The sequence below is a fragment of the Camellia sinensis genome, chromosome 4 (assembly GCF_055761805.1).
Source record: "Camellia sinensis isolate YWXY chromosome 4, ASM5576180v1, whole genome shotgun sequence".
NCBI lineage: Eukaryota > Viridiplantae > Streptophyta > Magnoliopsida > Ericales > Theaceae > Camellia > Camellia sinensis.
Window position 1 is genome coordinate 157,891,809 of NC_138964.1, and position 15,693 is coordinate 157,907,501.

Sequence of the window (15,693 nt, forward strand, 5' to 3'; positions counted from 1 at the left end):
ATGAACTCTGATTTCTGTATGTAGTTTGAACAAGAACATGAATATAAATTTGTTTCTAATATGAACTATGATTTATGTACGTGTTATGGACATCATTCATTCAAACCTTTTACTCTGTTATTATTCACTGGGCTTCTGCTCACTATTTATATTACGTATGTAGGTGAACAGGCGCGTGACCAGGCCTAAGGTGCTGCCTGGAGTTATGAGTCAGCCAGCCACTGTGCCTCCCGGGGAGGTTCCCTTTTGAAATGTTCAGTTTTGTAACCTTGTTACAAATGTTTTTGTTTTGTTTTGCTTATTTGTACATTGGGCTAAGTTCTTTTTTGACATTATCTTTGTATTTGGGTGATGCAAGACTAATGTATTGATGATGTCTCATATATATATAAGTTGTTTTGAAGATTTCTGTCTCATATACGTTAACACAGCTCTATGGACAATGTATATTCTCTATTTGCTTCCGCAGTCCCTTATTATATGTTGTTCTGTTAAGAGGCCTTTGGTAATCCAAGGATTACTGGCCAATTACGATGCTAAACATTTAGGGGCGGGTTTGGGTCGTGACAGAGTGGTATCAGAGCACGCGTTATACTGCACGCACGAGTCCATATGAGCTATAGGATGTCCTAGTGAGAGTTAGGGGCATTCCACCTACATGTGTGAGTATGTATTAATTTTTGTGAATAAGAAAACTGCATTAGAACATGAACACATGAAATCGAAACGAATGAACTGGGAGTGAATGTTCCGAACACTGTGAAAAGAACTATTTTCCTGTGTTTATTATTCTTTTGTTTACCTATAGCTAATGGAGAATGCAAGAAGTAATGATGCAAGTGAATCCTTAGAGGCTTGCATGAGTCAAATGGAACAAATGATTACTGCTCTAACTGAAGCAATAACACAGTAACAAAGACAACAACCGATGCCTCCTTGGCCCCAAGTTGAATTGGATAATAATGACATCATCAACTTAACGGAGAAATTCATGAAGATGAAACTGCCAACTTTCTTGGGTGGTATTGAACCATTGAAAGCGGAGACATGGTTACTTGAAATGGAGAAGTTATTTGAAGTGTTCCCCTGTACTAAGACTCATAAGGGTTTATTAGCCACCTACACTCTTAAAGACAAAGTTCGGAGATGGTGGTTATTAATTCATAATAGTAATGGAAATATGACCTGGGCTCAATTCAATGAGATCTTCTACAACAAGTACTTTCCCCAATGCTTTAGAGATCGCAAAGTTTCTGAATTTCAAGAACTTAAGCAAGGGAAGATGTCTGTGGCTGAGTATGAGGCTAAGTTCACAAAGTTGGTCAGATTTGCTCCTCATATGGTGGACACGGATTATAAGAAAACACGAAAGTTTGAAGGAGGACTAGATCTGGAAATATTTGATCGAGTAGGCGTCTTGAAATTGCCTACTTATGTGGAAGTGCTTAATAGAACATTGATGGCAGAGGCCATACTAGCAACAAGGAAACAAGCTACAACTCCAACAACTGAATGGAGAGGTAAAAGGACCAGATTTAATTTCAGGAAGGGACGATCATTTCCGAAGAAACAAAATACTGGATCGTCAAGTAGCTCAAGCCAGAGTAGTGGGTCTATGCTAGTTTGTCCAGAATGTGGAAGGAAACATAGGGGCATGTGTCACCATGCATTTGGTGCCTGTTTTCGAGTGGCAAGACAGGCCACATGATTAGAGATTGCCCGATGAGACTCAACACGACTACCCGTCCTGCGGCAAGTTCAGCTGGATCTGCTCCTGCACCAAGAACTAATGTGAGGGCCAATACTGGAGAAGAAACTTTGAGACAAGGCCGGGTTTTTTCATTAGTACCTGGGGATGTACAGAATGTTGAGTCAGTGGTGTCAGGTATAATCTCTATTTGTGCTCAGAATGCCTATGTGCTAATTGATTCTGGTTCCACGCATTCATTTGTATTGCATGCTTTTTCTCAGAAATTAACTAGACCGTTACAACCTATGAACTGTTTACTATTTGTATCTACACTGTTTGAGGGTTCTATGATATGTTCTTATGTTTATCCGGCATGTGATATTTTGATTGGTGATATGATACTGTATATTGATTTGTTGCCCTTGAGCATTGATCATTTGGATTGTATTCTGGGTATGGATTGGTTGACTAAATACTATGCCACCATTGACTATGTGAGTAAATTCGTTGTGTTTTGACCACCTGGTGTGCTTGAGTTTGTCTTTACCTGGAATGGGATAGTTCCTCAATCGTACTTGATTTCATTTATGAAAACTAGTAAATTGTTAAGAAAAGGTTGTCAGGGCTACTGGTGTTGTGTGTTGACTGTATCTTCGGATAGTGTTAATGTTATGGTCTGTGAATTTCCTGATGTATTTCCTAATGACTCACCTGGGGAGTTAATTGATAGAGAAATCGAGTTTACTTTTGATGTTGTACCTGGAACACAACCGATTTCTAAAACTCCATACAGAATGTCCACTTCTAAACTGAAAGGATTGAAAGTCCAACTCCAAGAACTCTTTGGACAAGAAATTCATCCGTCCGAACACGTCACCTTGGGGTGCTCCAGTTTTGTTTGTAAAGAAGAAGGATGGGTCTTTGAGGTTATGTATAGACTATCGTGAATTAAATAAAGTAACCGTGAAGAACAAATACCCACTACCCCGAATAGATGACCTATTTGACCAACTCTGATGAGCCCAAGTGTTTTCTAAAATTGACCTTAGATCCGGGTATCACCTGATAAAGGTCAAGGCAGAAGACATAGAGAAAACTACATTTAGAACTAGATATAGGCACTATAAATTTTTGGTAATGCCATTTTGTGACAACCCTCACCACTGTTTACTGATTAACCACTGATTATTGCTAAACTGAGACTGATTATAAATAGTCATTGAATTGATTGAAATACTGAACTGGTTGATTAAGTGTATCTGTTTAAGTGCATACCTATCTGTTGACTGTTAAAATTATCTATTTATGTTGTATGCTTTAAACTGCAAATTGAAGGCCTTATCGGCGGCCGAATCTGAAATTGATTGATGATTTATGATAATTAGAATTAATGTGATTTTATGGTGTATTTATCCGAAATGTGATTTGGTATGATTAAATTAGATTAAATATTGATAAATTGCACTAATTGGCTTAATTCACAACTTTGCCACTTAGTGGCCCATTACATGGAACATTTTGTGAGCTCTCCTCATTAGACACAACACATTTCATCAGCCTTCTCCTTGTGATAGCCGACTAGAGAGAGAGAGAGAGTGAGAGAAATAGAGTGATTTCAACAAATTAGCTTGGTGACTTAAAGAAATTGAAGGTTGATTGCATAATTGAGCTTCTAGTCTTGTGATTGAGGACCCAAGGTAGGATATTCAACCTCTCATTTATGTATTTAAGTTAGTTCTTGCATGGTTCATTCTAAATTGAAGAGTTGAGCCTAGAATTGGTCCTAAAATATTGAATTGTAGCATATATCATGCATGCATGTCTACATTGTTGCATTTTGAGGTTGATTACATGGAATTTGGTACATGCATGTTCATATTATTGTTATAATCCATGTTTTCATCTTGTTTTTGGAAGTTGAGGCTCATTTGAGCAAGTAATTGAAGCTTTGAATTGGTTTAAACTCATGCATGTCATGTTTGAGTTATGTTCATGAAAATTGGTTTAAAATTGGATTTAATTGAACTACCTTTGGGCTTTGATTTATCAAATTGATCTTCAAAACATGTTATACTATGAATTTACAAGTGTTTTCCAAAAAATTGGCCCAAAAGGATCGAATTTGATGCATTTAAAGTTGATTTTGAGCTTGAAGGTTCAATCTGGAATTTCCAGATTTTGGACCCACGCTCGAGCATACACTCTGAATACATAAAGTCCGCTCGAGCGAGAAAAGTGGCATTCGAGCGTGAAATTCATGTATCTAGTACTTTGCATGTGTTTACAGTCCGCTCGAGCGAGAGAGTTCACGCTCGAGCGAGGACTTGTGTCTCACGCTCGAGCGTGTATCGAGCGCCCGTCGAGCGTGATTTTTGTGCATCCAGTACTTTTACTGTAGCTTGCAGTCCGCTCGAGCGACGGAAGTCACGCTCGAGCGAAGCTCATTTGTCTGCATGTCCGCTCGAGCGTAGAAAGCCACGTTCAAGCGAGACCCCTGTTTTCTGAAAATTCTGCAAAGTGTTTTAAAGTGCATCTTTGCATCCTCATTTCATCCTAGGCATTCCTAGGCCTAGTTTAAGGCATCTTAATGAGGATATTGATGTAGAACCACACCGAGTCAAGATAGGGATTAAGTTACTATTTTCCCAACTGTGTAGCTTAGTGTGTGTTCACTCTGTAACTGTGTAGGGTTGGCATCCGAGGACGCGTACTAGCTTATCTGTAACCCAGAACTCTGTGAGTAACAATGTTGTAAAGATATGTTCGAAAATGAATATTTTCTGAATGATCAACTAAACTGTTTTCTGAACTGTTTACTGTTAATTGAATGAATGTTTGTCCTCTATTCTGAATTGTATTGTGGCATCCTTAGCAACTACTGTTAATGTTACTGCTACTGTTACAGAGATCTCTGTCAATTCCTATCTTGGAACTTCTGTTTATTGTTATGATGGCCATCATTGATTGTTCGGTCTTTCAAGTCCTACTGTTTACTGTATTGTTCTGCTAATGGATGTACCACATATGACTGTTATGACTGAATGACTGATACACTGAATCAATTGACTATTTTCAATACTGAAAGGACATTCATTCTTAACCTCTTTACGCATTATGTTATTCACTGGGCTTTAGCTCACTACTCATATATATATGTAGGTGTTCAGGCACCAGACCGGAGCTAGGAGCGTGGGTTAGACTCCCTTTTGTCGAAGCCAACCACTGTGCCTCACTGTGAGGTTCCAAGCCTGTCAAGCCAGGGCTTTTGGGGTGTTTTAGTTTTCCCCCTTCTTGGTTATGTTCTGTATAGACTGAATGTTTTTGTACTGTACTATTTTAAATAGGGATTAAGTCCCTGTCCTGAATGATTGTATATATTGTACATTCTGTTTTGGTACTGACTGTATATGTGTATATGATATGAAAAGTCTTTTTGCATTCAGACTGTCACAGCTCATTGGACATATTTTAATTATTGTTTTGGCTTCCGCCAGCCCCTGTACTCTGTATTACTGTATTACTATTAAGCAGGCCTTCGGTAATCTCGAATTACTGGCCGGTTACGGTACTAAACCCATAGGGGCGGGTTTGGGTCGTAACACATTTGGGGTAACTAATGCACCTACGACGTTCATGGATTTAATGAATAGGGTGTTCAAATAATTTCTGGATGAATTTATTGTTGTCTTTATTAATGATATACTGATTTACTCCAAAAGCAGGGAAGAACATAAGAACGATTTGCGAACTGCTTTACAGATTTTGAGAGAAAAGGAGCTGTATGTAAAATTATCCAAATGTGAATTCTGGCTTGACAGTATGACATTTTTGGGACATGTAATCAACAAGAACGGTATTGTAGACCGCCCGAACTCGGCTCCGCGCGCGAGGGCGCGAATTGTAGTTCTTAGCTACTACAGTTCGGACTCCTGTCACGGTTCTGAATCTAATCTCACAAAGTGCAATGTAAGACTGATAAATCACCAAAGAGTCCAAATCTAGCAAATCGTTTTGGAAAATCGATTTTAATCAAGAAGTGTCAAACATGGACTGCTTTGCCAGATTACAGAGTCGCCACCTAAATATTTTATTTTTGGGAAATTTAGGAAACCCTGACTCGTGCCTAAGGCCACGTGTCCGTCATCACCAAAATTGCCTCGGCTCGGAAACTTGGGTACGAGAGGGGAAGGTCCTAAAATGAGCACCCCCGCTCGCCCGATCAAAGGATCGGTCTCTATTAATCATGATATGTTGTTTTTGAAAACACATGTGTTCTTATTCCGGTTATTAATCTAGAATTACTATGTGATGCGCACAACATACAAGTATAGACCAAATCGCTTAAGTTGGAACAAAACATCTCATGTTCGTTTTTCGAAAATGGTTTGAAGTTGTTACTTGCAAGTAGGCTAAAACGTGGATTTTCCACCCTCAAGTGGGCTTAAAACATGATAATTTTCCACTTCAAGTGGGCTTAAAACGCACATTTGATGAATTGTCTCAATTCAAGCAATAAAACTTTCATCCACAGGCATTCAAGCAGTTAATCACTTAAGCACATAGTCTCATGGCAAGCAAGCTATCATGGCAGTCACTAAGGATGTTAAAGCGTAAATACTCACCGTGTACACCGAGCCAAAACAGAAACTAGTTAGAAATCAATGCATGATCCTAGCTATATCAACAATGCCTAATGCAACACATGCAAAATGCAACTAAGTAGGCTCAGCTATTCTAAGATGGCATATGAATGCAACACTTTGTAACATGCTTTGAAACACGTATTAAAGTAAGTATTGAAATACGATGCAGTTTGAATGATGCGCTAAGCCTGGTGCATGCAAGACAGATGAATGATGCACGTATGCAAACATAAGGATGTTAATTGAAATATGTCCTAAAACTAACCATCAAAAGCTGATAAGTAAAAGGGAGAAAGAAATGGGGGTTGGAAGACATGCATCACACACACGCACACTTATTACAAAATTGCCCGCTCAACGGAGGGTCCGAATGAAATGAAAGCTAACTAGCTACGCTAATTAAGCTAACTATTATGAATTAACTAATTAACTATTCTAGCTAATTAATTATTACAAACCAGATTAAGCTAATTAATTACAAAAACATGCAATTAACTACAACTAGCTAGTGAAGCGGTAAAATGGCCTTGCGGATGAGGGACATGCATGCTCGGTCGGCTTCCTGCTGAAAATCCACTACCGTGCCTCATGATGCCTCTATTTGCACTCTATTGGACTTCTGAAAATTGTGCCAACTTCTAGGTTGATTCTGACCCATCTCAGGAACATGCTGAGCGATGGTCGGCCAGAGCTGGTGGCCATCGGCGGTGTTAATGGCCATCGGTCACTTCTGATAGCCGATCGGCAGACTTGATGGTCGATCGGCAGTTCTGATGGCCTGTCGGCCACTACTTCCTGCAATTTCTCCTTTTGCTGCAGCAGAGCACAAATAGAGGCATGGCAGTGTATTTGCAAGGGAATGTGTATGCAACCACACTCCTTATCATGTCTCAAGCTCAAATGAGTGTAGTGCTCGACTCTCAAGCCATCAATCACGCATCTCGATGCATGATGGCCAAGGAGTCATGCTTGCACAATGTTGATGAATGCACAAATAACACATAGGACTTGATGAACCTCCACCTTATCATACATTATCAAAGGTGTCGGTGACCAAGAAACGAGGCGCGTTTCATCACTTCAAGTATGAAACGCCCCTCGTTTCTCGTGTTTGGGTTAACATCTGATCTAAACACAATGCAATGCAACACACATGCAAACAACATGCTATGTAAACCACATGCTAATCTTGACATGTTAAGGTGGTATGCATAAGACTCTTAACATGCAAACAATGCATGCATGGCATGTTTAAGAGCTAAGGCATCAAGGTAAGTGAAGTGTATCACACATGAAGCATGTACTATAATGCTCAAATGGTCAAACTAACCCCAAACAGACCTTATGCATGCCAAAACAGTGGCCAAAATGAACTGAGATGATGGCATGAAAGTCAAGATAATGATGCTCATGTAGTGGCTCATCAACTATGCATAAGAGCCAACTCTCAAAGGCAATGAAAGGATGATAAACATGGGAGTATAGCAAAGACATAAGCTCTGAAATTACATTCTAAATGATGACAAATGAGGCATACTAAGAGGCTCAAAACTTAAGGCTAGCAAAGACACTTGTACCATAGCCATATCAAGCAAGCCCCAAAGGGCCAAGGTGACTCAAAACAGTCCCAAGGCAGGTCAAAACAATGCTAGAAACATGATGGAGTGTAACCAACACATGCTAGAATGAGAGGCATAAAGCATAAAGCATGCAAGGCCAATAAGTGGGATTACACTACAAGTGTAAGAAGCAAATGAGAGATGCTCTAACCAATCAAAAATAGAGTTGTATCATGGCAAAATAAGACCAAAAATACACTGAGATGGTAGCCCAAAAGCTTAGGCAAGCTTGCATGCCAATTGGCTTATGATTGAGGCATAAAACATAACCCTCCAAAAGCATTGAAAGAGTGAAGCACATGAGGGTATGGTAGTGGAATATGCTTTGAAATCATATATCAAATGATGCTAAATCATGCAAATAGCCCAAGCAATGCATGCTAGGGACTATGAAATACCAAGCTAGTGAGCGAGATTGCACTAAGGCTATACAAAGTAAGGCATGCACGACCAAAAACACTTAAAACAGAGCTTAAGCATGGCAAAACATAAGTAAAAGCTTGCTAGAGTGGAGCCAAAACACATGCTAAAATGGTGGTCCAAAGCATGATGCATGTCAAGGCTATAGGGAGGATTGCACTACAAGGGTATGAAGCATACAAGAGCTGTTTAAACCAACCAAAAATAGAGCCATATCATGTTAAAAAAAATCCTAAGACATGCTAAGATGGAGCCAAAACATGCTAGAAAGACATGCTACTTTGATGAGCCATCAACACAAGCAAACGAAGGAAGAGGAGGGGGGACAACCCCCACCCATTTGGGGCCTCAAAACACACTTCCCACCACTGAAATTCCTCTGAAATTCAGTGGTTAAAAGGCCAAGAGAAGGTGATCTCAAAGGCTTAAAGAGATGGCACAAATCAAAGCAAAATAAGGCACAAAAGGGGGTAGACCACCTCCAACACCAAAGAGGCCTCAAACAAACACTTTAAGCACTAAAAAATAGAACTTTTTACAGTTGAAAGCTAAGCCAAAAGAAGCATGCAAAGATGGCTAAGTAAGCAACTACAACAAAGCTTTAAAGAGGATAAAGACTCACCCTTGAAGAACAACTTCAAAACAGTTACTTCTGAGGCAAAAACCAAGATAAAACCACTCAAATGCAACCTCCAAGAACCTCAGCTCAATAGTGAAGGTGTTTCACTAGGTGCTTTAGTGCAAAAGTGTGAAGAAAAATCACTTTAAGGCACAAACAAGTGCAAATATAGAGAGAGAGGGAGAAATCAAGATAGAGATAGATATGTATAGCCCTAATGCAATTTTTCTGAACCTCTAAAAGGGGAGAGGAGCCTCCCCTTATATAGAATCAAAAGCTTCAAGCTTGTTTGACAAGCTAACAGCTTGTTTCAATCCCTCCATACACGTGTATGGAGGATGCTTTCTGTGCTCACCAGCTGGCACAGCTGGCAACAAAATATTTGCAAAAGCAAACAAAAAGGCCTCAGCCAAAAGGTATGGCCGATCGACCATTAAAGGTGCCAACAGGCCATCAGTGAAGCTGACCGGCCACCACTGATGGCTGATGGAAAGTGGGCATGGCCGATGGGCATAGAGCCTGGCCGATGGGTTGTAGAGCTGGCCAGCAGGCCGCCCCTTTCACTAAAAAACAAATCCACAAGCTCTTGGTCCATAACCAAGCACAAAACAGACAAGTTGAGAGGCTCCAAGGCAAGGCGCACAGCCGAGACCTTCGGGAACTCTAAACGAACATGAGCATGGATGATCATCGAGTGTTCAAATGATGACGTCCAAGTCTTGAGGACAGTCAAAAATGGGGTGTCTACAGGTATCTCTGTTGACCCTTAGAAAATTGAAGCCATTGTGGACTGGCCAAGACCAACTAATGTGTTAGAAGTGAGAAGTTTTCTGGGACTTACAGGGTACTACAGAAGATCTGTGAAAGATTTCTCAAAACGTGTTGTGCCATTGACACAGTTGACGCAAAAAAATATACCGTTTGATTGGACCGATCAGCGGGAATCAACCTTCCAGGAACTGAAGACTAGACTGGTAACTGTACTAATTCTGACCTTGCCAAATGGAACAGATGGATTTCAAATTTACAGTGATGCTTCCTACAAAGGCTTGGGGTGTGTCTTAATGCAAAGTGGAAGGGTAATTACTTATGCCTCTTGGCAACTCCGTCCCCATGAGAAGAATTATCCGACCCATGACCTTGAACTCGCCGCTATGGTTTTTGCCTTGAAGATTTGGCGACATCATCTGTATGGTGTGACTTGCGAGGTGTATACCGACCATAAAAGTTTGAAATATTTCTTTATGTAGAAAGAATTGAACATGAGACAGAGACGGTGGCTTGAGTTAATAAAAGATTATGATTTGCAAATTTTGTATCATCTAGGGAAAGCCAATACCGTTGCAGATGCTTTGAGTCGAAAATTCATCACCAATTTTTCATGTATGCTCATCGGTCAGAGAGAGCTATTATTTGACTTGGAGAAGGATGAGATCGAAATTGTGTTACGTGAACAGGGCAGGATCCTGCCATTTCTGCTTAGCCTGCAATCACTGAAGAAATTAGAGAGAAACAACTTGAAGATGAGTTCTTGAAAAAGATTGTGAGAGAATTTGACTCAAAATTGAGGCCGGGATTTGTGCTTGAGAATAATGTGTTGAAGTTTCAGAATAGACTTTTTGTACCAGATTCTTCTGATTTGAGAAAGCGTGTTATGACTGAAGCACACAATTCCAAATTCTCTATGCATCTGGGAAATATGAAGATGTACCATGATTTGAAATAGAATTTCTGGTGGCTAGGAATGAAGAAAAGCATTGTTGATTTTGTGGCTCGATGCTTACATTGCCAACAAGTTAAAGCGAAACATCGATGACCTGCCGGATTGCTACAGTCGCTCCCAATCCCAGAATGGAAATGGGAACACATCACGATGGACTTTATTGTGGGATTACCTCGTTCTCCTTGAGGTATGGACTCTATCTGGGTAATTGTTGATTGTTTGACTAAATCCACACATTTCTTACCTGTTAAATCTTTTTATAATGCGAATAAGTTGGCTAACTTGTATGTTAATGAGATTGTGAGATTACATGGCGTGCCAGTATCTATTGTATTTGACAGAGATTCAAAGTTTACGTCGAGGTTTTGAAAAAGTTTACAACAGACTTTGGAAACTGAACTACGACTGAGTAGCGCCTATCACTCACAGACAGACGGCCAATCTGAACAAACCAATCAGACTTTAAAGGATATGTTGCGGATGTGTACCATAAATTTCCAAGGAAATTGGAAAACCTACTTACCGCTGGCGGAGTTTGTGTATAACAACAGCTACCATTCAAGTATCGGTATGGTTCCGTATGAAGCTTTGTATGGTCGGAAGTGTCATTCTCTGATTTGTTATGGTGAGGTAGGTGATAGACCATTGTTAGGACCAGAACTTGTGCAAGAAACAACTGAGAAAGTGAAATTGATTCAACAACGTCTGAGAACTGCACAGAGCCGTCAAAAGAGTTATGTGGATGTCCGAAGAAGGAATAGGGAATACGAAGTCGGTGACCACGTATTTATAAAAGTGACACCAATGAAGGGTTAGACGCAATTTGGGGTGAAAGGAAAGCTAGCACCAAGATATGTTGGCCCATATGAAGTGTTAGAGAAAATCAACTCGGTAACATACCAAGTAGCCTTACCTCCAGTGATGGAAAGTATGCACAACATTTTTTATGTTTCAATACTTCGGGATTACTTATGAGATCCACTCCATGTGATTGAGCTGACACATGTACTTCTGAAAGATGACTATACGTATGAAGAAAGGCCAATTCAAGTGGTAAACCGCAAAATCAAAAGATTAAGGAATAAAGAGATACCGTTGGTAAAAGTTGATTGGCAAAACCATGGAGGAACCTATGCAACGTGGGAGACAGACGAAGATATGATAAAAAGATACCCAGATTTGTTCCCTCTAGATCCAATTTTCGTTCAGAATGAAGATACTTCAAGTTTGGATGACCAAACTCTTTAAGGGGGGAAGGCTGTAACAACCCCGACCTCTGATTAACGTTAATCTATGATTTAATACGCCTAATAAGTAATTACGATGAAATCTTGAGTTAATTACTTGTGCATTGCATTATTTGTGTTTGTATCTGTCTAATGTAGAAATATCTGTTTGTGTTTCTATTTCGGTTTATGAATTGAAGGCCTTATCGGCAACCGAATGCGAAATTGACTTGGTATATCTGTTATTTGGAATTTTTAGAACATTATGGTAGGTTCAATTGAAATTCAATTCAGAACGAATCAATTTAGATTAATTAATACCCTTGCCTAGCCTAAGTTAATTAAGGTTAATTAAGTCCACTAGTGGAGCCTATGTAAGGCTAATATAAACCTTAGAACCTTTTACACACTCTCATTCCTCATCTTTTAACTCCAACGTGTATAGAGAGAGAGAGAGACCAAGAGAATTGAAATAAAACAAGAGAATTGCTAGCCATCTAGAGGAAATTGACTTGAAGGCTCAAAGATAGAACAGCCTAGAGCTCAATTAAAGGTCTTAGGTGAGTGCTTGATTCTTAATCTTTGTATTTAAATTGTTAATGAAGAGAATTCAAGAATTTTTGGTGACTAAGTAAGAGACTTGAGCTTTAATGAATGAATTCCATGCATGCATGTACATATTATGGCATTTTGAATAGATTTCTAAAGAATTGTCTCATGCATGTGTCTATCTTGACTTGGTTTTGAGAATTCATCATAATTCTTACCATTTGACCTTAATTAATCATGTTTTGGAAAGCCTTAGTTCAAAGTAATTCATGTATGTCATGCTCATGGCATATTCATAAATTTCAAGTTGGAGTTTTGGTCAATTAGTGTGCTTTTGGGGCTTGATTTAGTGAAATGATTTTCAAACCATAGTATTTTACAAGTTTCTAAATGTTTTCTGGAGTTTTGGCCCAAAAAGATGAGTTTTAAGGTGTGTAGTTCTGCACTTCCGCTCAAGCGATAGAAGCTGTGCTCGAGCGACCACTCTGTGATCTTACACTTTTGCTTGAGCGACCTGAGGTCCGCTCAAGTGTGAAATGTGAGCTCCTAGAAGTTTCATGTTTTTGTAGACCGCTCGAGCGACAAGAGTTGCGCTTAAGCAAGGACCTGAGTCTCACGCTCGAGCGACGGTCGAGCATAAAAATCACACAACCAATACTTTTTCAAAGTTTGCAGACCGCTCGAGCAAAGGAGGTTGTGCTTGACTGGCCCCTCACATGTTTGCATGTCCGCTCAAGCGACGGAAGTTGCGCTCGAGCAGGACCCCTGTTTTCAACAAGTTTTATTAAGGGTTCCAAAGTGTATTTTGGCATCCACATTGCATCCTAGGTATTCCTAAGCCATGATTAAGACTCAATAAGAGGTTAAGACTTAGAAATACACTAAGAATGAAATGAAAGAAGTTAAGTACCAACCGAATGTGTGTTTCATTATGTGTTTCTGCTATGTGTGTGTAGGTCACACGCCACAAGTTATCTAATTTGTCTGTTCTGTAAGTGGAGCCATCTGTGAGTAATAACTTTGTAAAGCTATGTTTACGTCTAAGTAATTTCTTATATGATATGACATAACAAGAAATGCCCTATTTTGATGAAATATTATATTCTGTCCAATGAATGATTGTTCAATTTCTGACAAGTATTCATGGTATCCTTAGCACAAGGCCTTTGCCCGGGGGTAACAATACTGTGGTGTATAAGCAAGGCCCTTGCCCGGGGGTAATAATACTGTGGCTCAAGTATATTACAAATTCCCAGAACCGGAGGTTCCCAATAGAACTAACAAGCAAGTTAACGCTAATGGATGTACCATATATAACGAAGCATGAACTCTGATTTCTGTATATAGTTTGAACAAGAACATGAATATAAATCTGTTTCTAATATGAACTCTAATTTCTGTACTTGTTATGGACATCATTCATTCAAACCCTTTACTCTGTTATTATTCACTGGGCTTCTGCTTACTATTTATATTATGTATGTAGGTGAGTAGGCACGTGACCAAGCCTAAGCTGCTCCTTGGAGTTATGAGTCAGCCAGCCACTGTGCCTCCCGAGGAGGTTCCCTTTTGAAATGTTTAGTATTGTAACCTTGCTACAGATGTTTTTGTTTTGTTTTGCTTATCTGTACATTGGGCTAAGTTCTTTTTTAACATTATATTTGTATTTGGGTGACGTAAGACTAATGTATTTATGATGTCTCATATATATAAGTTTTTTTGAAGATTTTTGTCTCATATACATTAACACAGCTCTATGGACAATGTATATTCTTTATTTGATTCCGCAACCCCTTACTATATGTTGTTCTGTTAAGAGGCCTCTGGTAATCCAAGTATTACCGGCCAGTTACGACACTAAACCTTTAGGGGCGGGTTTGGGTCGTGACAGAAAAGGTCCTGAGAAATCGCTCAGGGTCGCATTTCACGCTTCCTGAGATAAATTCGTGTGAGAAGGGAACACTCGAACCACGTAGAAATCATGAGAAGAGGTCCTAAGAAAACCACTTAGGGTCGCGTTCCACAAGTCCTAAGATACTCTAATCACGCTGAAATCGTGATAAGAGAAAAACCTTTCGGGGTCATGCTCCACACACCCTGAGATAGAAGAAACCGCTCAGGAACACGTCTCAAGCGTCCTGAGAAAAGCCCTGGGGAACAATGATCCTAAACACTGCTCAGCGTAACAAGATAAATGATACAAGATAACATAAGATGCAAATAAATGCAATTAGTGTGAAAATATGATACGTGTTACAAGCAATGTAGTGCATGATGTTTAGAGAATGCAATAAACAAACAAAGCGGCACTTTAGAAAGCACCTCATGGGGCGAGTGGCGATGAACCGCTCTACTCTGATAAGGATCTCCCTCTTGTGTTCTTCAAACTCTTATCTTCAACTCACAGTTCAAAGGTCCTCAAATACTGACAAGGGGTAACATCTACATGTAGAAGCCATGGATGTTGCTTTAATCGCCATTCTAACTTGAAGCAGGCTTTAACTCGGGGTTGAGGTACACTCATACTCCAGAGAAATGGTGAGGCTTGAAAAGGTGCACCTAGAACGCAATCTCAGAATTTCCTGAAGTTGAAACACACTAGGATGCTTCGAATTTTCCCTATTTTCTTTTGCTTTACAGTCCAAAACCTATGTGGCTTCAGATAGATCCTTGTTCTATTGCTCTCTCTTTTGACCTGGGCTGGACCCTGCAGTTTATGAAAGAAAGAACTCTGTTTTGCATGCTATGTTGGGAATGGCACAGCACTCTGAGCACAAAACGATTTATTTTTTCTAATTGAATCCAAGATTGAGTTCTTAATCGGGTATTAAGCCTACGACTGACTACAGTACACCATAACTCAACAAAGGAAAAACAAACTAAAAACAACCTAAACACAACTATTTACACTCACAACGACTCAAAACAAGAATCGAGACAAACAAAAACAACAAACACAACACTTGGATGTTTGCCACTGGTGGGAGGCCTCTCAGTTCACGGGGAGCCCACTGCTTCTCCAAGTATTGCTTCCCACACTTTCTGATTTGTGATTCTCACATCACTTTGGCACTCAATCTTTATTTTTTCTGAAAAATCCTTTCCTTACCTTTTCTCTCAGCACACATCTTTCTATTCTTTAATCTCTCTTATTTTTTATCCCTTCCCAGGTGTGGTTGATGGATAAGCTGGAAGTTGCGGACC

General features: G+C 39.7%; 1 protein-coding gene across 1 annotated transcript; it reads left to right on the forward strand.

The window, feature by feature from the left end:
* The first annotated feature begins 928 nt into the window (after positions 1 to 928).
* Positions 929 to 10,717, forward strand: LOC145824163 (uncharacterized). The gene is made up of 4 exons (XM_082923773.1): positions 929 to 1,520; positions 1,700 to 1,885; positions 9,835 to 10,070; positions 10,475 to 10,717. Exons 1-4 carry the CDS (start codon positions 929 to 931, stop codon positions 10,715 to 10,717), a joined length of 1,257 nt encoding a protein of 418 aa, XP_082779899.1.
* Positions 10,718 to 15,693: the final 4,976 nt, after the last annotated feature.